The 26379-nt window shown below is 35.4% G+C and overlaps 1 protein-coding gene and 1 long non-coding RNA gene across 2 annotated transcripts in view; both read right to left on the reverse strand.

Moving 5' to 3' along the window:
- Positions 1-24527, reverse strand: part of LOC138695028 (uncharacterized) — a 67795-nt gene extending 43268 nt beyond the window's left edge. Inside the window, exons 1-6 of the mRNA XM_069819391.1 lie at positions 24479-24527; positions 24000-24128; positions 23700-23911; positions 23527-23621; positions 23039-23201; positions 22623-22834 (exon numbers count right to left, since the gene is read on the reverse strand). Of these exons, the coding sequence (XP_069675492.1) occupies positions 22623-22834; positions 23039-23201; positions 23527-23621; positions 23700-23911; positions 24000-24128; positions 24479-24491 (824 nt within the window). The 5' untranslated portion in view covers positions 24492-24527. The remainder of the gene's footprint in view (positions 1-22622; positions 22835-23038; positions 23202-23526; positions 23622-23699; positions 23912-23999; positions 24129-24478) is intronic.
- Positions 24528-24705: 178 nt separating this feature from the next.
- LOC138709441 (uncharacterized) lies at positions 24706-26164 on the reverse strand. Its single transcript, XR_011334932.1, has 3 exons — positions 25941-26164; positions 25145-25338; positions 24706-24809 (listed from the first exon to the last, which is right to left on the reverse strand). It is a non-coding gene; the product is annotated as an uncharacterized lncRNA (long non-coding RNA).
- Positions 26165-26379: the final 215 nt, after the last annotated feature.

Below are 26379 nucleotides of genomic sequence, written 5' to 3' on the forward strand. Positions count from 1 at the left end.
CGATATACATTTATTATTGCTAATTAATAATTATTCAATATTTGATTTACCACATATATAATATGATAGGTCCATACATAGTGTTCCGCCTATATACTGCGACAATGTAGAAACGTTTTACAAAATATTATTGATAATAGCAGTAGATTAATAACAATATTAGTACAGAGATAACCTCACAGAAAATATAATAAAACGAATAATCATGCTGCACAACTGTTACAGACTCAAAGATTGATACAGTAATTATTATTATTATTATTATTATTATTATTATTATTATTACAAGAAAACTCAATACAGTTCTTGCATTATCGTGATTGTGTTCTCCGTTTATAATAATTACATTTACATCCAATAACATCTATCAGATGTGGCAAAAACAAAATCACTCCTGTATGGGGGGGGGGGAGGAAACACACACACATTTACCTACAACATTTATATTACATTTTAATGCAAGTTTTGTAGTTGTACTATGGAGAGGTTAGTTAAACACTGCAAAGTTTTGAAATGATAAACATCTATAATGTTACTACACAGTTCATCACTGTAACAAGAACGAATGTCTAACGCTCGGCTTATACCGTTCGAGGATTTATCGCTCGTGACAATTTTACCCATCATGCATGTGCGCTACCAATCGGATTATGCTATGAACTACTTGGCGCTCGAGCGAGAACGTCAGATGCAGACCTCTGATACCTACATTGTTAAGAAAATTAATTTAAATTTGTTGCAATTATTTATTTAGGCCTAGGTCAAAATAGTTACTAGGTAGCGATAAAATTACATATACAAATGACGTTAATTTTCTAAAGCAGAGACTTCTTGCGTCCCGCCTCGAATCGAAGCGGAACTCGGGACTTCTATATGAAAATCAGGACATGTCTCGCCAAATCGGGACATCTGGCAACCCTGATTTCCACAAATAGTGTATGGCGTACCATTTTGCACTACCCAAATCTACATATATATATTAAACCAGAACGAGGGTAAAAGAAAGTTAAGCAAGAAATGAAGTTACGGTGTAATTGTGAATACCTGCACTTGGTGTGGGAATGAGTTCTTGTAGGAACAGGATGTATAACTTTCGTGGCTGCTTGTTGTGTGGTGCTTGTGATTGCGATTGTTAAACTGTAATTAACATAAATAAGCATTGGAAGCGAGTTAATGATTAATTACTAATTTTAATGTGCCAGTGGGGTGGGGGATCGCGGGGCAGCCTCAATCTTACAAATTATGCAATTCAACGTGATGAGATCGAGGGGCGCGAACAGGCATTTCCTGCCTGCAATGCCTTCGGCGTGCTCACATGACTGGCAACGGGCGAGGTCTTCACTCTGCTGGAGTATGGAGTATCAAATATCTCCTTGTCTTTTTTCTCATGATAATTCTCGGCACGTATCTCACAACTTGATAATGGAGCTTTAGTGTTCATGTAATGATGACGCTTTTATAGATTGTATGAAAGCTTTCGATGGAAAAAAATATATATATATATATGTATATATAATTTGAACTGGTAATGGAAATTACGGGAAAACAGCCGAACGGATTATAATAAATGACCCCTCATTTTGAAGCTTGGAATCCAAAGTTTTTCAGAAAAATAGTAGTTTTCAGTGAAATGTCAATTTTTCAACATAATTTTCCTATTTTCTAAAATCCATCTGTCGTCAATAATTGCATTTCAGAATTAAACAAAACACACACTACAGTAAACAATATTACACGAAGGCCATGATCTGCAATAATGCTGACATATTTAGAGCTCAAATTAAATTGGTTATTAAAAACTTCAAGACTTGCTAAAAATAATTTACAGGTCTGATTCTGTGGTGTGTAATTTTCTGAGTACAGCTGTGTATTGGATATTAAAATCTACGAAACTTGAGGTGGTTTGATGACATTAATACCATTATAGTTAATGCCATGATGCGACTGTTTTTCATTAATATACATATTGATGCTATATTATGATATGAAAGTGAAACGTTTTGGGGTTATATAAATAGATGTAGAGAATATCTTAAATTAGATCTTGATTTCTATAATTTATTGGCGGCTATATAGTTTATATAGTATATGTTACTGAAAACTCTGAAACTTACGTCATATAATAATATTGTTATTTAAAATAAAATATTTTTATAGTTATTAATCAAGTGGGGTTGGGTCTTTTTCATATATTTATTGGCGGTGTGGTGTAGATATTTATATGCGTGATTCTCTTCAGTATTGGTTCGAGAAAGCGCAAGAATTACAATTCCTAAGGAAAGACCAAAAGGTATTACTTACTGGTAAAATAAGAGGCCTACAAGATTTTGTAGTCTCCCGATCACTTCAGCAAGATCTCTTAGCAGGATAAAATGATTTTACTCTCTACATTTCAAGGTAGTTTACGAAACATGCAGCAGCTATAAGTTACCAAGATGCTATGTCTATTGTTCGAAAGCATAGCAAACCTGACACATATATATATTTTTTTTTTTAACTTACACCTACAATCCACAATGACCTGAAGTAGCTATTGCTTTACTCCCACATGAAAATCGACTGATCGTCCTGACATTGTGCTTGCGTTTTCGCTTTCAAACTAAAAAAACTGAAGGTGTATAGGTTCAAGGAAAAGTATTTAGCATAAAAAAAACCATTCAGAGGGAGTATGTTTCATTATTATGGAAGCAAATAACTTTCAGAATATCTGGTATTCTTCATTGAAAATAAATCTGAAAAATGTTTATTTGAACGTCTAATGAACTTAGTTTGCAGTATTTGCTGCACAAGCCACTAGTATTAGGTATATTATTGACACAAATTAAGGGAAATATTGCGATCTGAAAGACTTTCCAAACATCCGATGAGCATAACTGAACATCTACTGTATAACGGCACCATCTCAGTATAAAGGCAATGCCGGGTGGTGTGACACTAGCTCAATCTTTTCTTCCCCTCCTCCAAAATTATAAACCATAATTACGAACAATCGGCATAAGATACCTAGAGAAGAATAAAGATATATAGTATTTGTGAAGCTAGAAAAGACTTTTGACAGAGTGGGTTGGAATAAACTGATGGGGTGCCTGAAGAAAATTTATATGAAAGAGGGCTTGTAATTAAAAATTCTTTCTTAATAAAGAAATGTCAGAAAATGCTTCCGCTGCGCTGAGGTAATACGATGAAAGTAAGAAATCTTAATTGACTTTATTTTCTGCATGGCTGTCTTTGTATTTCAGCTATTACCTTTTCCGTTACGATGGAAATAAGTTAGTTGAAGTTTATTCGTTTTCGTCGCAAGTCACATATTGACGTATGTGAAATATTGTGTTAATAAATATCCAGTCACTAAAACTGCATCAGTTTACAAATTATGCTGAGCAACATCTTCAGTGACATATTCCCTGTCACATAGCTTTTTCAAGGCTAGATCAACGTCTTCAAGATAGTAGTCGGTTACTTTTCACCTTGGGATTCTTTAAAATCCTCATTTCTTTCATGTCGTTATATCTCAGTGCGGTAGAATTTCCGGATACTACTTTATTACGAAAGAGTTTTCATTATGTGCTATCTATCATATCTGAAAATTAGGAATAGTTATTCTGAAGCACACAGTATATCGAAATGTGACCATACGACGATGACAGAGAAAACGTAAAAAACATATTTAATTATAATCGATATTGTAATAACTGTAATGAGTAATTCATGTACAGAATGTAGAAATTGGGCAATATTGAAATGAGACTAGTATATTTTAATTAGCTATTTTAATATAATTACAGGGATTTTAATTAATACAATTATTGATATTAATTATATTTACACCTCTAATTAAGGTTCTGGCTGATCTGCACATCTATGTACAGTATTATCAGACAGTACAATTGACTTGACGATGTGTGTCAGGGGAAGAACAAATGATTTTTATGCGCCACATATTTTTTATTTTATTTATGTACAGTTTATGTACAGTATATAGTCACTATGATTACAATGAGTTAGTTGGGAGGCCGGGGGGAAAACGACCTTTGGAGAGGCCGAGACGCAGATGGGAGGATAATATTAAAATTAATTTGAGGGAGGTGGGATATGATTGTAGAGACTGAGTTAATCTTGTTCAGGATGGGGACCAATGATGGGCTTATGTAAGAGCGGCAATGAACCTCCGGGCTCCTTAAAAGCCATAAATATAACTACAACAACAATAATAATAATAATAATAATAATAATAATAATAATAATATTTTTTTCTGGCGGAGTTAAGGCCGTGAGTCCTTCTCTTCCACTCAACCAGAGGATAAAGGTAAATACATGATAATATTAGTACAACAGAAAGTTAAAGGTATACGTCTGACAAGCTCGAAAGAGAAAAATATGCATAAACCGAAGGATTATCGAACTTAAATACTTATTTACGCTAGATGACAATGGTCATATTGCGATTTTACTACGGATGTGATATAATTTTGTCTGAAGTTCGGCATTCTCTTTAACCCGAAGTGCTTTCTCACCATCACGACATTCACCGCGTCGACTAGACACTTAAAAACTTCTGCCGGACCGACGAGGTGCTCTCTCACCACCAAAGAGTTTGTAATATATAACTAGAGACACCAACGGCGCTAGTTTCGCGTACAAAATTGAACCGCTGTTCGGCCGCCATTAAAGGGAGTTGATGCTTCCCCGGGAGTGCGAGCAGTTCATGTTTATTGAGGAATACGAATAAATATAAGTACACTTGAAGGAAAATAATAAGAAAATGGTGAAATACTGCGTTGCAAATAATTGTTCGAACATAGCTACTATTGTAGGAAAATATAGCTGATGGCCTACTTAGGCCTATTATTACCACTACTACTAACTAGGTCTCACTACTACTAGGCCTACTAATTCCACCAAAATTAGGCCTACTATTACCACTACTACTAGGCCTATTATTACCACTAATACTAGGCCTACTATTACCACTAATACTAGGCCTACTATTACCACTACTACCTTAACTCCGCCTACTATTACTACAAAAACTTGGACTACTGCTAATACTAGTCCTACTATTACCACTACTACTAGGCCTATTATTACCACTAATACTAGGCCTACTATTACCACTACTACTAGGCCTACTGTTACTACAAAAACTAGGACTACTACTAATACTAGGCCTACTATTACCACTACTACTAGGCCTATTATTACCACTAATACTAGGCCTATTATTACCACTAATACTAGGCCTACTATTACCACTACTACTAGGCCTACTATTACTACAAAAACTAGGACTACTACTAATACTAGGCCTACTATTACCACTACTACTAGGCCTATTATTACCACTAATACTAGGCGTACTATTACCACTACTACTAGGCCTACTATTACTACAAAAACTAGGACTACTACTAATACTAGGCCTACTATTACCACTACTACTAGGCCTACTATTACCACTACTACTAGGCCTATTATTACCACTAATACTAGGCCTACTATTACCACTACTACTAGGCCTACTATTACTACAAAAACTAGGACTACTACTAATACTAGGCCTACTATTACCACTACTACTAAGCCTATTATTACCACTACTACTAGGCTTACTATTGCCACAAAAACTATATCTACTACTACCACTACTACTATATATCTACTATTACCACTACTACTACGCCTACTATTACCACTACTAAGTTACTAGGCCTATTATTACCACTATTACTAGGTCTATTATTACCACTATTACTAGGCCTATTATTACCACTATTACTAGGCCTATTATTACCACTATTACTAGGCCTATTATTACCACTATTACTAGGCCTATTATTACCAATACTACTAGGCCTACTATTACCACTACTACTAGGTCTATTATTACCACTACTACTAGGCCTACTATTACCGCTACTAATCGTATTAAAAAGTCTGTACTGACCTCAAACCTGGTGGTCATTAACTGCACAATGAATAGATTGTTTTATGATAAAATTTGTTCTCATTATATTTTAAATCAGTTTCCAAAACTTTTATGATCTCATATTTCACCAGTAAATATTTTCAAAGCACCATATACCTTCCTCTTTCTTTGCATGAAAGGACTGAAATATAGATCCTTTTAAATATTACAGTAAATATCCATTATTGTGTCCTTAAAACAATACTAGTAATACTGAAAATTAATGTTGACATTGCCATTATTCAATATTTCACATATTTATCCCAAGTGTATATGGGTGATTTAATTTATTTTTTAGAATATCGCCAAAGATGAATCATTATAATACTTTAATAAATATAGCGCTCCTCTGCATTCATGTTTATTTCATCACGACTCATCCTTTGTAAAAGATGTTTAACACAGTGTCTATCACCAGGCTACATCAATGTATTATGGTACTGTTTTCGAATTTCGCGCCGCAAACACTCTCTTTAATGGAGGATTCTAGCCGATTCAATTTGTGACATTTTTCTTGCCTGCCACTTATGGGTATGTGTCTCTAGTAAGTATTACAAACTCTTTGCTCACCACTCTTACCAACACATCTGCCGTATTGGCTAGATACTTAAATCCCGAACGGACGGACCACCGAGGTGCTCTCTCACCAACACGACATTTATAGCGACAGCTGAACACTTTAACCCTCGACCAAAGCACCATGTCTCCGGGCTGGACATTTAAACTCTCACTTGACAGACGCTATTTCGTGTTAAATGTTACAACTATTACGATGACTGGATTGTACTACTATTGGCAGGATGAATCTAGGTTGGCCGACCCCAGGGTTTGAATCGTGGACCTCCTTAATACGAGCCTCGAGCTCAAGCGTCTGAGCTAACAAGCTCGGTTGTATACATCGTAAGGCGTTTAGTGAAATATACAATACCTGGTCATATGAATAAAATTACCTACAGTTTTTCAAATACAGTACTTTAATTTATTTCTACTTTTACCATAACTTTATTTATAAAGATACAACCATACTATCTCCACTACATTTTCAGAACAAATTTTAAGCAATATTTACATTTTCAGATTACAAAATGACAGTTATTCATGATGGGGCACCCTGTCACACTGGTAAAAGTGCGAAAACATTTCTGTCAGAAAAAATAATATCCTTCTTTTACCTTGGTCCCAAAATTCGCCTCATTTGAAGATAATTTATGGGGCTGGTAAAAAAGAAAATGCCTAAACAAGTTATTACAATCAAAGTGATTGAAGGAATGCCATGCGGAGCTGATGTTTTAAAGCAAAAGCAGAGTCTATAAATTTTAAGGACTTCATATGGGCTTAAATAAACAGTAGGCTATTCTATCACTTTGTAATCTGAAAATGTAAATATTGTTCAAAATGTGTTCTGAAAATGTGGGAGAGATAATATAGTTGTATTTCAAATATAAAATTGTAGGAAAATGTAGAATTAAAATAAAATATTTGGTAAGTTATAGATGAGTCTATTAATGTGACCAGGTACAGTATTGATTGTCAGCGATGTTTGCAATGGAAGAGGAAAGGAACTGGCCACCCTATCCCCATATCTTCTGGCTTAATTGTCTCATAAATGATGCCTTATTGACGTCACATATGAGGTTCCAACCTGTCTATGGATAGTTCACTAAACAAGAATTATTTTAAGAAGTATTCTACATAAAGTACACATAGCCACTGATTTCGCACAACTTTTAAAAATTCACAAGCATAAGTTATATATATTTTAATGTACAGGGACATAATTTTATTTTTACTTCAATTTTTATTGCACCTGAGTTTTTGAATGTACTTCACTCCCACCCCTTCTACTAAGGAAGTTCCAACTCCACACAGAACCAAGACCGCAGATAGTAAGCAGTACTGAGTTACTGAGTATAGTACGTTCCAGAAATATGTTCGCGTTTTCCAGTGACGAAAGAGCTTTCAATATTGAATCATATTTTCGCACAGGTACTGTCCGTTTGCCTACGTCGCATCCCGATTTCCCCTACCTGCTTCTGCTCGCCCCTCTGTAAAAGCTGGGCTGTCTTAGCTCTTTTCTGAAAACAATTTCTCTTAGGAATTGGACGTTTACGTAATATTATACAGCTGTTTAATTTAACTTAAATAGAAGGGCCTCGTTAAGTAATTAACTGTCACGTGATTTCCTCCCTTTCTACAATCCTGCGGCATAACCACTTGGACGGACAGTAGATAGCATGTCTGAGTAATTTTATATTTTCGGGTCGGGCAGAAGTGAAGATTGAATTTACAGTACGTAGAGTAGGTACAGAATTATTTCAACATGAGTTACTAGTACGAAGGACGAAACTGGCAATTGGAATTAGATGCAATAGTCTATAGTGCGATAATATGCACAAAAGAACCGAAGCCTGTATCGAAATGAACGGCCACCATTTTCAAAATTGTGTTTAAATATTCATATTATGATTATTTTTCAATTTAACTTCTTTCTCTATATTGTACGCTAATGTGCTGTAGACAGTATACACTGCATAATGAATACGTTCGCACTGATAACTCACTTCGTGAGTAAAAACACTTATTCTTAATACAGTACTGTACTTTGATTAAAGAAAAACCTAATGAAAATTATCAAACTCAAAATCGCGATATTTCCTAGTTTACGTAAATGGATGAACTACTTTTCTTCCATCCTATACCTAGTAGAGTGATTTGTGTTTTACGCCAGTATCATCGAACTCCAGTCTTGGAGGGGGGAGCAAGCGGTGTTTCCGGTTCTCTAAAGGTATACACAGGTTAATATTAAAAATTTTAGTAAAAATAAAATGATGTCCCTGTATAAATTATATAGCAAGTCAAGTAGGCCTAGTTTCAGTCAGTAAATGTTTACAAGAAAGGACACAAGCTGCATCCTGGGTTAAGACATAAATTTAAGTAAAACTCTAGAATTTTTGAAGTCTTTTGTGGCATGAGGCTCGGGGTTTTATATGGGTTGCATGTTGCGTATCATGAAAGACAACGGGTTCTCACTAACGACACTAGAGTTTAACCTTAGCAGACCTTTTATTGCGTGTGTTGTATGAAGCGGTTGTTAGGCTGGTCCTAAGTACTTGGGTTTACATTGCCACTGTTTTTGTACAACTGATTCATTATCCCTACGTAACTCTTTCACATTTCATTGGTAATTTCACAGTGAAATAGAGTTAAGTAATGGGAGTTACAATAAAAATAAAACAGAAACATCATTATATTCCTGCTACTCTTCCTTCACTTTTTTCTAAGAACTGGCACCTTTTATTTAGTCGTACTATGGGTGTTTGCTCCTCAATATAGTACCTTTACAAGTCATAGACCTTCTTAGCCATGTTGTCAATATAAAACAGTACTGTCGGCCTGGGTAACCCAGTCGGTAGAGTGCTGACTTTCTGTGCCCAAGGTTGCGGGTTCGATCCTGGCCCATGTCGATGGCAATTAAGTGTGCTTAAATGTGACAGGCTCATGTTAGTAGATTTACTAGCATGTTAAAAAACTCCTGCGGGACAAAATTCCGGCACAAGGACGATGCTGATGATATATCGGCAGTTGCGATCGTCGTTAAATAAAACAATTTGAAAACAGTGCTGATTTCATGAAAGAACACCGGCAATAAATACAAATCACGCTCATATTTCTTTCCTATAGAAGAGAGATAGTGTTAACTAATCTGTCCGGGAATCGAGACTGTATGCGGGATAGAAAACCACATCTGCTGCCATTGAACCATAGTAATGCACAAATATTCCTTATTCGGTGCGATTCTTTTAATTTATTTATGCTCGACCATGCCGAAATGTAGTAATTATACACCTGGTAGCAGACCTTTAATGCATGTCATTAAAGTACACCTGTTCATTTAAGGTCAGGTCTTTCAGCCAATGACGACTCAGGTTACAACTGTTCAGTCAATGACAGGTCAGCCTTCTACCTTTATAAAACCGCAAGTATCGATTATTCTCGGATATGCAATCGAAAGAGAATTAGCGAAAAGTCACGGAGGCTGGAAATCTAATACTATCGCAGAAGGTTATGTTCTGTTACTATAATAATTAGCGTTAATTGTAAATAATGCTCAAATAAATTCAATTTGTCATCTCGTTTTTCAATGTCTAATTTAATTTCAATGTTATCTCTGTAGGTTCTTATAGCCTAGCAAGGTCAATGTGAACATCTGTTCCTCGGAAAAAATCAATACTTTCGCGTCTCCGCACATCTCACAACATACGGGACATTGGCCAAGGTCAGATACAAAGAAAATTAATAATATCAAGTTAGAAATATGGTCGAGCATAAAACGTCGTATGAAACTCGCCTATAATGGTAATTAAGAAGCTCGTATGAAAATTATGAAACTCGCTTGCGCTCATTTCATAAATATCCATACTCGCTTCTTAATTACCTTCATTATAGGCTCGTTGCATAATGTACTATTAGACGAGATATGGAACATCTTTTATACCGATATGAGCTAGCATGCCTCTTGATATCTCTGAAAAAAGCAGTCACACATTATTCTGGTAATATTATCGCGATATACACAACTGTAAAAGAATACTAATACTTTGATCAGTGACCTGACCTCTCTATAGGTATGTCGTTAGCAACTTTCCATTTCTTCTCAGGACGTGTAATTTCTTGTGAGTTTCTTTTTACATTATTTGCAGTAGGCCTACTTCATGATTAATGACATTAGTAAGGGCGTTGCAGAAAAACTCTTCGATTTCGATAGTGAAAGGATGCGCTTTTTACGTACTACACAAGTTACAGAGTAACAAGGGAGTTGTGTTAACGGCGAGAACTTCGCACATCATCCCTCTCCGCTGATAATCAAGCCCAGTATGTGATCACCATTCTCAGTATTACCTCTGCTTCACTAACACTGAGGACGGAGTGAAGTAATAATGGTAGACCTACTGCATCTGCGAAGTATTGACTTGCAAATTCCTGACAAATGACTCACTCCGACTTGAACGCATGCACGTAAACCAGTTCTCGAAGGTGTGCAGTTACAGCATGTCACGTAATTACTTGTATGACCAAATTTGCGATTTATTTATCACCCTATAACCGTCCGGGGTGTGTCCATTGCTTTATGTTTAGGCTGTGTTGTCCTAAACGGCGAACTAACGCTATAATAATAATAATAATAATAATAATAATAATAATAATAATAATAATAATAATAATAATAATAATAATAATAATAATAATGATATTGATAATAATAATAATAATAATGATAATAATAATGACATTGATAATAATAATAATAATAATGATAATAATAATAATAATAATACTTACTTACAAATGGCTTTTAAGGAACCCGAAGGTTCATTGCCGCCCTCACATAAGCCCGCCATCAGTCCCTACCCTGTGCAAGATTAATCCAGTCTCTATCATCATATCCCACCTCCCTCAAATCCATTTTAATATTATCCTCCCATCTACGTCTCGGCCTCCCTAAAGGTCTTTTTCCCTCCGGTCTCCCAACTAACACTCTATATGCATTTCTGGATTCGCCCATACGTGCTACATGCCCTGCCCATATCAAACGTCTGGATTTAATGTTCCTAATTATGTCAGGTGAAGAATACAATGCGTGCAGCTCTGCGTTGTGTAACTTTCTCCATTCTCCTGTAACTTCATCCCGCTTAGCCCCAAATATTTTCCTAAACACCTTATTCTCAAACACCCTTAACCTATGTTCCTCTCTCAAAGTGAGAGTCCAAGTTTCACAACCATACAGAAGAACCGGTAATATAACTGTTTTATAAATTCTAACTTTCAGATTTTTTGACAGCAGACTGGATGATAAAAGCTTCTCAACCGAATAATAACACACATTTCCCATATTTATTCTGCGTTTAATTTCCTCCCGAGTGTCATTTATATTTGTTACTGTTGCTCCAAGATATTTGAATTTTTCCACCTCTTCGAAGGATAAATCTCCAATTTTTATATTTCCATTTCGTACAATATTCTGGTCACGAGACATAATCATATACTTTGTCTTTTCGGGATTTACTTCCAAACCGATCGCTTTACTTGCTTCAAGTAAAATTTCCGTGTTTTCCCTAATCGTTTGTGTATTTTCTCCTAACATATTCACGTCATCCGCATAGACAAGAAGCTGATGTAACCCGTTCCATTCCAAACCCTGCCTGTTATCCTGAACTTTCCTAATGGCATATTCTAGAGCGAAGTTAAAAAGTAAAGGAATAATAATAATAATAATAATAATAATAATAATAATAATAATAATAATAATTCTTTATTTATACTGGCAGAGTTAAGGCCATAGGGCCTTCTCTTACACTCTACCTGGTCACAAAGTATACAAGCAGTTAAAATTCAACAAAAGGTTAAAGAACAGAATACTAACATATAATAATAATAATAATAATAATAATAATAATAATAATAATAGCATAACAAAATCGACACAAAACAACATGAAAATTATACAATACTAGAAAAAAGAAAGTAAAACACGTTGGAATATACTAAAAGCTATGTTAACCACATGACTAGGGAGACCCGCTTGTCTGAGTAAGAACGAATCTGAAAGCAAGATTCAGTTGTTGAAGTCTGTGAGGGTGATTTATTTAGTTATAACTATCAGGGAGCATCTTTTGCGGACCTCTGGAAAAAGAACTAAGAAAGAGACTAGTGAAGCGCTTTTTTTGGAGTGTGACATTGTATGGGGCAGAAACATGGATATTACGACGAAATGAAGAGAAACGAATAGAAGCATTTGAAATAAATTACGAAGAAACTCACTGTTGTAGTAAGATTAAGTTTCATGAACACGTCATATGATTTTCTTAAAGTGTATTTGCATGTAATAAACTTTAAAAAATGTTTTCATACACTTAGTAAAATCTAAATGATTTGATATTAATGTAAATAAAATCAAATGTTATGTCAAAGATATGAAGTATGGAGTTATTTTTTTTATGTAACAACGGTAAAAGGCCACCGGCGTAGCTCTGTCGGCTAAGGCGCTTCCCTGCCAATACGGAGTTGCGTTCGGGCGCGGGTTCGATTCCCGTTTGAGCTGATTACCTGGTTGGGTTTTTTCCGAGGTTTTCTCCAACCATAAGTCAAATGCCAGGTAATCTATGGCGAATCCTCGGCCTCATCTCGCCAAGTATCATCTCGCTATCGCCAATTCCATCGACGCTAAATAATCTCGTAGTTGATACAGCGTCGTTAAATAACCAAGTAAAAAAACAACGGTAAACATGCTATTTGAATTGCTCATAAGATCGTAAATGAAAACTTAGCCACGATAATGGAGTGGTTGCTCAAACCAGCATTTAATTCTGAAATTGTATTTGATTCTATATATTCGCATTTTTCAATTCTCCGCTTATAATCTCCTTGATATTGTTGCTAATGATAGTAATTTCTACATTAAGAGATCATAAATTTCGTATTCAAAGTGTTTTTTTCCAGCAGAAATATCTTTCTTTATACTTTCAGAATAATAAAATTGGCAATGAAAATACTCACGAAGTATATAGGCCTACGGCAGTAGTAACCAGTCTTGTTAATTAATTATGAAATATTTAATAATAATGTTAACAAATTAAATGTTGCTTGGTTATTTGGCGACCCATTGAAACTACATAATGTACTCCAACCAGGAGAAAGTCTCAGGGGAATGAGGCGCAGCGGGGTTATGCTATGAATGAATGTTGATGTCATAAGATGTCATAAGTTCACACACGTGGGTTCACGCATCTCCATTGGCTAACTCTCAAACCAGAAACGATAACACTGATACACACATATTTATACTACCCTAGTTACAAAATTAGATCACGGTTAATTTCCTGGTCTTTTAATCCCTCCATACAGGAAGTAACATATGCAGGAGAGCGCATATTTTTTAAACTGACGTTATAACGGTAATATTATCTATCTACTTCGCTCCAATAGATGACGCAATAGTAAGCACATTCCTTTCACAGTTAATCTCCTGGTTGGAGAACAATATAGGGCGTTCATTTCAAATCTTCCCAGTCTAAATAACTAAATAGGATTTAATTAAACAAAGAACACATCAATTTAGATATTGAGGGAGAAGTTTAAAACCAGTCTTAATTGCATATTAGTTTTCATCCCTTTACCCCAACCACTACCTCTTTGAAATTTAAAATGGCACCCCTATCTTGTGATACTTAAATTTGAAAGAATATTCAATTGTTTATACACCTCATTCATTTGTTTTTACGTCTTTTGTTTTCTATCGTCTCCTGACAACCGATTGGCTGGGAAGTTGAGAAGATACTGAAATGAGGGAGCAACAATGAAACATGTCAGGGAAAATAGATGTCCTCGAAAAGAAAAAAACAGCTTTGGCCATCATACATTCAAGGGTTTTTCTAGAATCGGATTCCTTTTTCCTTTGACTAGAGTCGACGGCAATTCGGAAGGCGGTAGTCTGCTAGCGTTTGCGTAGAGAGAGACACATAGAGAGAGCAAGGCAGCGTACAACATTGCCACGTCGTACTTCACGAGCACGTGCAATACAAATAGCGCAGGAGAGAATCTAATTTATCAAAAGACAAATCTTAGCCGTTGATTACTCTAAGCATGACACCAAACAAAAACTCTTTGCTTCACTAACAATATTCTTTGCACGGTTCTGAATCCCACACCACATGCTTCTGAAGTCGTTTCTTGGACGTTGGCAACGTTGGAGCCAGCATCAAGGTGGCCGTAATTATACACCTTAAACACTATTTTTCGCGCTTGCCTGTGCAATACTTGTCTTTTTACAGTCTCTTCTTCCATTTATTTATCTTACACATATACAGTAAATGTTAGTTTTACTTATTCAGTGTATTGAAACACTCACACGTGAACAGACGAACTCGGGAAGTACTTGTTATAGACTGATTCCGATTGGTTCTACTGTACAAGCTTGTGACGTCACATACCATAAATGCTACGGCGCATATAGCAGCCGACCGCCTTCCGAACTGCCGCCTAGTCTAGAAGTCATCAGTTGATAAGTTAAGGCTGTGCTATACCTGGTAAGGTTTATCTTGTCTCAGTAGCTATAAAACCAAGTCCCTTCAAATGAGGGTGGAGATTATAGGAGGGTTGTAAATTTTCAGGATTCCTTTCAAAATCTTGTTATTGTACAGGCTGCCGGAACTCAGTTTCTTGAAAGACAAGCTCAATGATGGAACTACACTGTACGTAGAGAGATATTTTGTTATTTTATTTTGCGCTACAGAATGTATCAACTAGTCCCTTCCGCCACTGGATGGATGTACGGCACCGCTCCACTCCCTCATTGCCATAACAACACAGACGAAGTAAGACATATCTCCTTTCTCTCTCTTTTCACAGTGAGACAAGATACATCACACAGACTTTTAGTATGAACGAGTGTGTCACCATGAGCTTCTTGCTTCCAAATGAAATGCACTGAGGACAATAAATGTATTTAGCGTAGAAAATTATGACTAGTAAGTTTACTACTAACCTAATCCGCTCACTAAATGCGTTTTATCGTCCATTGTGGAATATTTATAGACGCTGTCACTGCCCAATTTAGAAATGTTGTGGACACTGAAGAAACCGGATCTAGTAATAATGAATATACTACTGACCAGACGGCACAGTATGGATTATTACCGTTATATTGTTATTCCGACCACGGATACTTTAGAAACCACTTTCTTTTTTTACTTTCGTGTTCTTTGATTATAATCCGCTCCACAAAGAAATATAATTTAGTTGATATTTTCAGCATTTGAGGTCTCGACACCAGCCAACAAGGGTGTAAACTTGGTACTCTATGAAAACATTACCTATCTTTGCATTTTTTCCCTTCCTTTTCTGTACACCTCAGAACTTGACCTTCTTTCAAAACCACATTAATCCAGATAAGCCAGGTGATTCAGCCTACTTCTGTAATGGAAGACGAAGTCATGGTTCTTCTGCCAAACTCACCCACTGATAAAAACAATTGTCTACATTTATTCTTGTTACCGAATGTAACAATGTAACCGAATATACAGAGTGAAAAATAAGTGTGGAATATTGTTAATAACTTCTTAAATTTTATTTTTTTTTTCCGTTGTTGGTAACTCTATAGCATCTATAAGATGCTTTATGGTTGTGCTAACAGATGGAGTTACTTGTCAACAATGTGATGCTGAAAAGTGTGATCATGTTACTGCCCAGCGACAGTCCTGATGTATTTTTACATTTGTGATGATTAGTTAATTAATATTAACCCGGCACACTCACACTCGCACGCACATTCATACAAATTTCCAGACTCTTCTTCTTCAAGAAAAATTCACCGAAAGCCAAGCCCGGGAATCTAACCCGGGACCTCCTGATCTGGAAGCCAGCATGCTGACCAACAGACCACGGAGGCAGTCATATATATTTTTTTTATTTTACAAAAAAAAAGTTTTATACAGAAAATGTTGAAGATAAACCATAAAATTATGATACCAGTGTTCCAAAAAAGTTAATTCTTCAGGTATACAGGTTGTGACAGTAAACTGTATTTTTTAAATGGCACTTATTTACTTACTTACGGCTTTTAAGAAATCCGCAGGTTCATTGCCGCACTCACATATTAAAATTTACATATTCCGAATCTCCATTACATTTTATGTATGAATATGTAGAAATGTTACCCATTCACCCGTTTTATATATTTTAAATACTTATTAAACTTGTCCACACCTGTGGAGTAACGGTTAGCGCGTCTGGCCGTGAAACCAGGTGGCCCGGGTTCGATTCCCGGTCGGTGCAAGTTACCTGGTTGAGGTTTTTCCGGGGTTTTCCCTCAACCCAATATGAGCAAATGCTGGTAACTTTCGGTGCTGGACTCCGGGCTCATTTCACCAGCATTATCACCTTCATCTCATTCAGACGCTAAATAACCTATGCTGTTGATAAAGCGTTGTAAAATAACCTACTAAAATAAATAAAAATAAACTTATTAAACTTGCACAATTTTTCCCTTGAAATTATTCAATTCTGCTTCATAGGGAGCTTTACCTGAAAACTAGATTTGCACTTATTAAACTTATTTCGTGGCGTTCAGACTTGAGACAAATAAGTATGTAAAATCATGTTGAGTAAACCATAAAAGTAAACAAAACACTATCACTAACCAAATTTTACCACAGGTGCTCAAAATGAGAACAATTCACAGCCATACAATGTCCGAGTCTATCACGAAAACAGTCTACTGTAACTGTGTAACTGTAACTGTGAGAAAGACAAGGGACTGTTTCCGTGATGGATTGGGACATTGGCTGTGAATGGTTCTATATTTGAGGATATATTGTCAAGTTTGGTTAGCCGTAGTTTTTGTTTTTTTTTTTTTGTTTTTTTTTTTTTTTTAGTATGCTCAATATGATTTTACTTACTTATTTGTCTTAATTTTGAAGTCCGCATGAAGCGGATGAATGGGTTTAATGTTTACTTACTCTTACGTACAATTTAATGGAGATTCGGAGTATGTATTTTTAATAGATTCGAAGTATGTGAATTTTAATATAAAGTGCCGTTAAAAAAATAAAGTTTACTGTCACACCCTGTGTACTTGAATAACTAACTTCTTTGGAACACTGGTATCATATTCTATGGTTTATCTCCAACAGCTTTTGTATAAAACTTTTTTTTTCTCTTTTTTTTTTTTTGTAAAACTAAAATTTAAGAGTATGAATATTCCATACTTATGTAATGAGAGAAACTTACTTCGACTTTTCTTGAAAAATAACAGTTGCGACTCGTCTGACTTTACAAGTGACCACACAATCTTTTTTTTTTATTATTTAAGTAGGTTATTTTACGACGCTTTATCAACATCTTTGGTTATTTAGCGTCTGAATGAGATGAAGGTGATAATGCCAGTGAAATGAGTCCGGGGTTCAGCACCGAGCATTTGCTCATAATTATTGGGTTGAGGGAAAACCCCGGAAAAAACCTCAACCAAGTAACGTGTTCCGACCGGGAATCGAACCCGGGCCACCTGATTTCGCGGCCAGACGCGCTAGCCGTTAATCCACAGGTGTGGACACCACACAATCTACGGCTCGCATTCGTTCTAGATAATATGGACCAAATTGGGAAAATGTAGTTTTCTCACACGAGTCCGTATTTTTCTTGGACAAACGATAAGCTGATACCCGTTTTTCGATCCGCAAGGACCGAATCCAATGCAAAATACGTGAAAGAGCACGTACGCTCTGATCGCGTTTTTGTATCTGTGTGAAATGGAAATCCTCTCGCGGAATCGGATATCTCCACAAGATATGTGGTCGACTGAACGGTGCCCAATATCACCATGTTTTTAGAGATATTATGGTTCCTTCAGTACAATAAATTTATCCCGATGATGTTATTCTTTCCAATAGGATCGATCGTCATTCCATAAGGCGGGGATAGTCCAACGTTGGCTGGCTGACAACAACGAGGTGCTGGATTGGCCTCCTTGTGGGGTCGATCGAAGTCCTATCGAAAATGCGTGGGCGGAGACCAGTGGCGTACGCAGAATTTTGCAGAATTTTGTTGGGAGGGGGGGTTTATTAAAACTGTTTACAATTCACATTATCGGTGTATTACTCGTATTATTATTATTATTATTATTATTATTATTATTATTATTTACAGTATATTTATTATATCCTTATAAAATCTTTGAAACTTGCATTGTTATAATTCGAACGTACTGCAGCACCAAACACAGGGATTATATTGAAGGAGGGTTAGGAGGACTATGCCTTATGTCGATATAGATTTTGTTACTCTGACAGTGAAAAATTAGAGAAGGGAGAACGATTATGGATAAAAAGTTACTCAGATTTAAATATATGTTTTTTTTTTTTTAAGTTCAAGAGTGGGGGTTCAAACCCGGTAATTCCCCTCTTGCGTACGCCCATGGCGGAGACCAAACTCATCATGCCAAAAACTGGCTTGATCCCCCTGTTATGGGATGTCTTACTAGATGTCTGAAAAGAGGTGTCCCAGGTCAAACGCTATTCTTCCAGCGTGTGAGGATGAGGATGGTTGTTTACAGCGTATTCCGAATCTCACCGGACCGGTGGACATCAATGACGTCATGCTGCAGCGAAATAGGAACATAACTGCTGGAAGGTTCAATGGCTATCATGGCGGCTGTACAAGTTGTTATCTGTGCTACGTTAGCAAGATTTTGCGAAGTTTCCGTACTGTCATCTCGTTTAAAGAAAAGAGAGCGTAAACAATTTATTTCTGGTAATAATAACTGGTCCGTTGACATGTTCGCTCATAAGCCATTAACATATTTTTTTTACGTTGTGCCCATTACAAACAATACAGCAGGACACACCGCCATGACACAACAGTGCACGATGTCATTTGTCTGCTAATTCCCGCCATATATAAGAACCAATCAGACTCACTGATGGATACTGCCACCACCTCTGCAAGCTGATGGAACCGGTGCGACACCGGTGGAGCATCAGTGACGTCATCGTTGAAATTCGGAACACCGTGATGCCATCAGATTGCTCAGCGCTGAGATTCGGAATACGCTCATAGAATGAGGGTACTGGGCGCAATATTGAACGGTAGTCCAATATGGAGCCCAGCCAAATAGTTTTTTTCAGGACTACCTAAACGGTGAGACTATCTGGTCAAGAATGTTAACCGGCTGTAGAAAATAGATGTATAACTGATAAAGATGTTAAATATATATGAATTGAAAAATTAAAAATATATCGGCTTCTCCGGACTTGAAACCCCTTACGACAAAAATAATCTCCTGAGGCCACTGTTTAACCATCTGAGCTATTTGAGCACGTTGGAAAGTAGTATTCACTTCTAGTTATGCTTGACGGCGAGCACTTCGAAAGTTATCTGTCATATTACTCGCCTCAAGTAATATTTGAAACGACGCTTTTTAATCACAAGTTACGAAGTATTCGGCTGTATTGGTTGCTTCGCACCATATGTTATATGTCACAATGCAGAAACGAAAGTTGTAAAAGTACACAAAAATGTGTGAAATTACTTCACAACAGTACGGCTTGTCGAACTATTCGAATACCAATGTCTGCAATTTTTCCTTGTCAGATATGTATAGCAGTGGCAAAAAAAAAAAAAAAAAAAAAAAAAACCCGGACCGACCCTTGTATACTCGACACAACATATAATGACGTACCAAATAATCAAACATGGCTGCACTTCAGTGCTACCAACCTTGAACGTAAACCACTAATGTTAATAATGTTCATGGCTTAAACTACCTTGTTGTTTCTCTTATCTCGCAATCAGTTCTTCTTAAAACTATATTACATCCATCCCTATTATTTATTTTACATTTATTTTGGTACACACATTCCTCTTTGAAACCTGATCGGCAAGAATTTGAATAAACATATAAGTGGAATAGTAGACAGCCTAATTATATTATATATTAAATTGCCCTATTTTTTTCGAGGCTATCATCCCAGAAGGACATATGAGCAAAACTACACCTTTACATTAGAACCATTTAAATATAGAATAATTATTCTATCCTTGTTTACATAACAAGGTACATTCCTGATCCTTCCTCATGCCCACTGTAATTAATAAACGTTAGTTCAAACAAAGTTTCTATTGAAATATTTCAATAACCCTGCATTTGTTCATACTCCCTTCTGGTATGATGTCCTCGAAATATTCAATAGGGCAATGGGATTTTTGAAATTAAATAAATAAAAATTTTAATAAACAGATAATGAAAATGTAAAATATCGTACTTACTTTTGATTGCCAATTTCTATGCAAGAATTAACTTTGTATGATGGAATTTGTTTCAACCAGCAGAAGGAACAGAATTGAAATATTTGTATTATTTCAGGACTAATGGAAAAGTGTGTGTGACATAATAACCAAACTTTTTTTTATTATATACATATATTTATATAGAACATTATGGAATGATACATTCAATCAGGATAATACAATGTTAGTATTCCAGCCTTTGCCTCAGGAGTGAGAGGATACTTTGACAAGGGACAGGTTGCAATTAACATGTATATTTTTTATTCTCTCATACAAACTTAATATAGGTAAATAATGTATTATAGTTAGGCAACAACAAAGAAATTAGACAATAAATAATCAACTCACTATTTTCTGTGTAATATCAAACTTATTTTTCTGAAAATACAAAGTGATACAAAAATAAAATAATTATAATTTTCTGACAGACGTATTATGGTCCTCGAGCATTCATGTTCTTTGCACAATGTTCTAATAATTCTGAAATTGGTCATATTGTCGAATTTCCAGACATCCTCTGCTTTAAGTAGTCCCTTGATCATATTCGGTGGAGCTATCTTGGCATCATAAGATCCTTTGAGACTGAAAAAAGACAGAAGTTGATTTAAGAGATGGTCAATATTAGAAGGGGATCTGTGTATGTTTTACACAAGAAACTTGTGACACATAAACCCTTTTAACACCAACAGTAAATGAATGAATTTTTTAGTGGTCATTATGCTGACAACACTGGACTTGTCAATAAATCACGTGTCATTAGAAAAGGAGGAAAAATTAAAATTAGAATCAAGAAAATATGTTATACATAGTATATAAATTAACACTGGATTAATAAGATTTGTATCTAAAAATGTGACATCAAGCTCTGAAACAGAAATATTGAAAATAAGCCAACTTCCAATGCATATCTCAAGGGCTGGCAAGTTTTGAAGCAAAATACCACCCCCACAGAAATTTATTCCTTGGTTTTTTAAAATACATAAATCTAGCTATATCATATTAAAAAAAGGGGGGCAAAGAAAGCAATGATAGGTTTTGATATGAGATGTCTGATCATCAGAGACACATTTACTTTCCTTGACTTAATGATGGGCTCTGATACGCCTATCCAGCTATATGTCGTTGTGCAATCTTCTGTCACGAATGTCAGAAGGTTGGTGCATTCAGCGAAGAGACCAGCGAAATAAGCTTCACTCGTTTCTTGGAGCACCATGATAGTTAATCCCTGGAAGTGAAAATCTGTTGTTAAGTCCTAAGCAATTTCAGAATAATAGAAAAGAACACAGCTTGAAATTATCAGTGATGAGATCATACAGCCTCATTGTATTTTAAAGTACAGGAATCTGTCTATACTTTATATTGTAAAAAAAAAATAGTAGGTTGTGATATGAGGTGTCTGATCATCAGAGACACTTTTACTTTCCTTGAATTAGTAGTGCTGCTGATGCGGCTGTCCAGCTGTGCCATTGTGCAAAATGGCGTGGATGTTAGAAAGGTTGGGGTATTCAAAGAGAATGATGAAATAAGACTCACCAGCTTCTTGCAGCACCATAGTACCTAATCCTTGGAAGTGAAAATCTGTTGTTCAGTCCTAAGCAATTTCTGAATAATAGGAAAGATAACTTGAAATTATCAGTGATGAGATTATCCAGCCTCCTTCATCAATATTTTGAAGTAAATGTGGGAGAAAGCATACTAATTGATGCAGTATATTCAATAAATTATTTACAATGCTCTTTTTAATATAGCCTTTTAAAACAACTCAAACTCAAATTGTATTTCATATGAGGTATACAAATATTAACCACTTGTTTTTTACCTTGAAGTCCCTGGTAGAGATTCAATAGGAGTGGCCAACAACTCTTCGTTATCTTCTGTGTCATTGTGATCAGCATCATCCTCTTCATCAGTATCTCTAAGATCGACAATGAACTCTTGAAATTCTGGAGCATTTCTCACTTCTTGATTATAATACTTCATAATTATTTTCTCTGTATGGTTTACTTCATTCTTCCATATATCTGGAGTTACCTGTATGAATACAGAATTTAGAATATTAAATATAATTAAATTAATTAAAATTTATATAAATATATAATTAATTACATATATATATATATATATATATATATATATATATATAAAACTAGTATTGAAAGTGCATTTTTAAATATGTAAAGAAAGATATGCTTGTGTTAACTACATACCTTGCTGAGTGCTTCGTGCCATACAGACTTGGCTCGATTTAAGCCATGGCCTGGGCGTGAAGCTACTGTTTTGTTTATAATAGTTCTTTGCCACTGACCATACAAGCTCAATCGCATTAAAGAAAGAATGGTATGGAGGGAGTCTCAGAACTGTGTGGCCTTCTCTTGCTAAAAGTTCATCAACAATATGTCTGAAACAAGAATGAAAGAATCATACATTATAACAAACAAGAAACATTTTTCTAATAGCTGTCATGGTGGCCCAGTCGCTAGAGCACTGGACTCATAATCCTGTGGACCCAGATCCCCAGCATACTCCTGATTTCCATATTGTGTTGGGCAAGCCCATGATCCAGGTAACACAAGAGTTTTACCCAGGAGCTCCAGTTCCCCTGTAGCATCCATATAAATCACCATTCTCATCTCATCTCATTGCGAGTATAGTGTACATCAGCCTCCTATGGCACATTATAAAAAAATTAATTTTACTAATGAATTCTCATTTTAGAAAATTACCTCTTCAAATGGCTTTTATTCCTTTTGCAGAGCTGTTGCAATTCATTCTTATTTGCATTGTCTGACACTGGTACTCCATTCTGTCTCAGCCATGTCTGCAAAAACATTGGAACATAAATAATGAAACTTAATAGCATTGTTTATCGCTCCGATTGTATAGAAATAATGTTTACCATTAACTGATCTTTTCTCCATTTTGTTGTGGGTTGCTCCTCTGCAGCTTTATTGTGGTACGATGCATTATCCATAACACTGATGGAAGGACCTACATCTCTCAAACCAACAATAAGCTGCCTTTCCACCCACTTTTGGAAAGTTTCACTATTCATGGCACCGTGGTAATCTTGGCCAGTCTTCAAATTAGATGCAAATATTAAATCTGCACCTGTAAAAGATGAAAGATGTTTAGATTCTAGATAAAAAATATTATAATACAAATTACTTCGCAATATATAGTAGCTACTGTATATTACCAGGAATAAAACCATTATAGGTTCCAGCATGTACGATGACCAGTCTTCCTCCCTCAGCAGGCCGACGCATGACTCCCTGAACCTTACCACCAACAATAGCTGGTTTACTCCAAGAATGTGTTGCAGAGCCTATGAAATATACATGGAATGAATAATATAACTTATATTCCCTTCACTATCCTAAAATAGTGTTGTTATCCAATGCTCAGCTATCTTACCAATGAAGCCATCAGCTGATTGATTAATATTGTAATAAAGCTTACCATTCATAAAAATCCATGTTTCATCCAGAAAAACGACAGGCTTCGGACTCTCACCCTCCATATTCATTACATATTCTCTTAAAAAACAGGTCCTCTTGAATTGAATATCTTCACTCTCTCTTACATATGTGAGACTGTCTTCTTTCTTCCATTTAAAACCCATTTCTTTCAAAATCGTCCTTAATGACGGAAGGGATCCCTGAAATAAATACGTACCGTGGTTTTCCATTACATGGTCCAGCACCAGCTTTGCTGTTACTCTTTCTCCTGCATGGAAATAAAAATAGCAATGATAAAATATAAATTCTAATGAGTGTAAAGTGTAAGCTATAATGTTTCAACTTAATATAATTCTTTTAAAAATGTCACTGCCATAATTATCTTTATCTCGATTCAGTCTATCATATATAAATCTTGCAATGGCTTCCTTGGAAAAATTATCTATTCCAGTTACGCATCGTGGACGTTTCTTGTGTTTCCCTGGTGTAGACAGTGGGTGCCCCTTTTCATATTTGGCAATAATTCTTTCAACTGCACTGTACGAATGCTGTAATAAAAATATGGATATTATATTAATATATTTATATTTCAAGCTTTTCATGTCTGTGATGTAAACAAATAATATACCTTTTTTTAATTATTTCTATAGACATAAAGATTATGGTTTTTCTCATATTTGTAAGCTTAAAATTTTTCAAAACTAGTTGCAGATATGGATTAAACTCCACCTCACACATTAGTTTATTATGAACTCTACATTAGATTAGGATATAAAGTTCTTGTGTAAATATTTTGAACAGTCTATTGTGGATGCATCCTTATGGAATAAGTCTGTGCTCATCCTGTCAAATATTATTTATAAAAACAGGTAGATGTACTTACACCCACAAGAACTGCAATTCTTTTCATTAGAGCCCCTTTGGTTAGACAGACATCTTCCTCTTCTGCTTCAGCCTTCAATTGTCTGTACATATTAACGACTGCTTCTTGTAAGCTGCTCTGCAATGAACGCCTCTTCTTTCTTGATGTACAAGTTTCTGCAATCTCTCTCCTTTTGGACATGTTGTAGGCCTAATCTTAAAGTGAAATGATTACTGTATTTTAAAATATGAACTACACATTAACCTAACCTTAATCTTAATTTTATTAGTTTTTATTACACTAAATATTTGTAAGGTTATGTAAACATTAGGCCTATATTACGTAATTCTTCAAAACAGCTGAACCAAACGAAACACAATTTCCTTTTGTTCTACTGTCTTCTGTGAAATGTATATAAGTTACTTTCAACATAAAAGTCATTTGATACTTACATGTATATTCTAATACACTGTTGGAAGTATTTATGGCTGCAAACTAAAACCACGTGTTTATCACTACCGGTATCTACATTTCACGAAAGACAGTGAATCGTGCCTTTGGTGTAGGTTTCTCAGAAAATCCTTATATTATGCTAAACAATATAAATATTATATAATTCATTTTAATATGAATAATTAATTGTTTTTTGTGTTCAAAGAATGATGTTACCTTCAGTAGTCTCTGTTCTAAAATTGAAGTATATAACTTATTATAATACCTTAATACATATATTAGAGTGAATCACAATACAGAACAACATTCTAATTTGCATAATAATTTATTGTAATATTACAGCATATTCCAAATGTTTACTTACCACGAAACACGCATATAGGCCTACACAATATCGGTATTGTAGTTCTGAAAAGAACTATTTCAAAGTTATGAAGTGATGAAAACAATAACTTCACATACAACTCGCCACTTTCGCAATTTATAATGTATTATAATCGCGATATACAATAAAAATATACACACAATATTAAAATTGGTGAATTTTTGCCGAACGTGATTTATCAGCCTGCTGACCGGAATCAATTGTGCCACTCCTAACAATTACAAAATGACTAACTATCCCAATATCTGTAACTTGCGGGTGTTAGAGGAAGTGTTGGCAGTAATGAAGTGAACTTGTGGGCTGGAAAAGCACTAGATTTTAGCTTGTGATCAAGTAATAGGGGAAAAATGTCGAGGTTGTATCTTAGTACTTCATGATATGTTGTGTCTAGTATTCTTTTCGATTGCTGTTAAAATTC

The sequence above is a fragment of the Periplaneta americana genome, chromosome 1 (assembly GCF_040183065.1).
Source record: "Periplaneta americana isolate PAMFEO1 chromosome 1, P.americana_PAMFEO1_priV1, whole genome shotgun sequence".
Lineage (NCBI taxonomy): Eukaryota > Metazoa > Arthropoda > Insecta > Blattodea > Blattidae > Periplaneta > Periplaneta americana.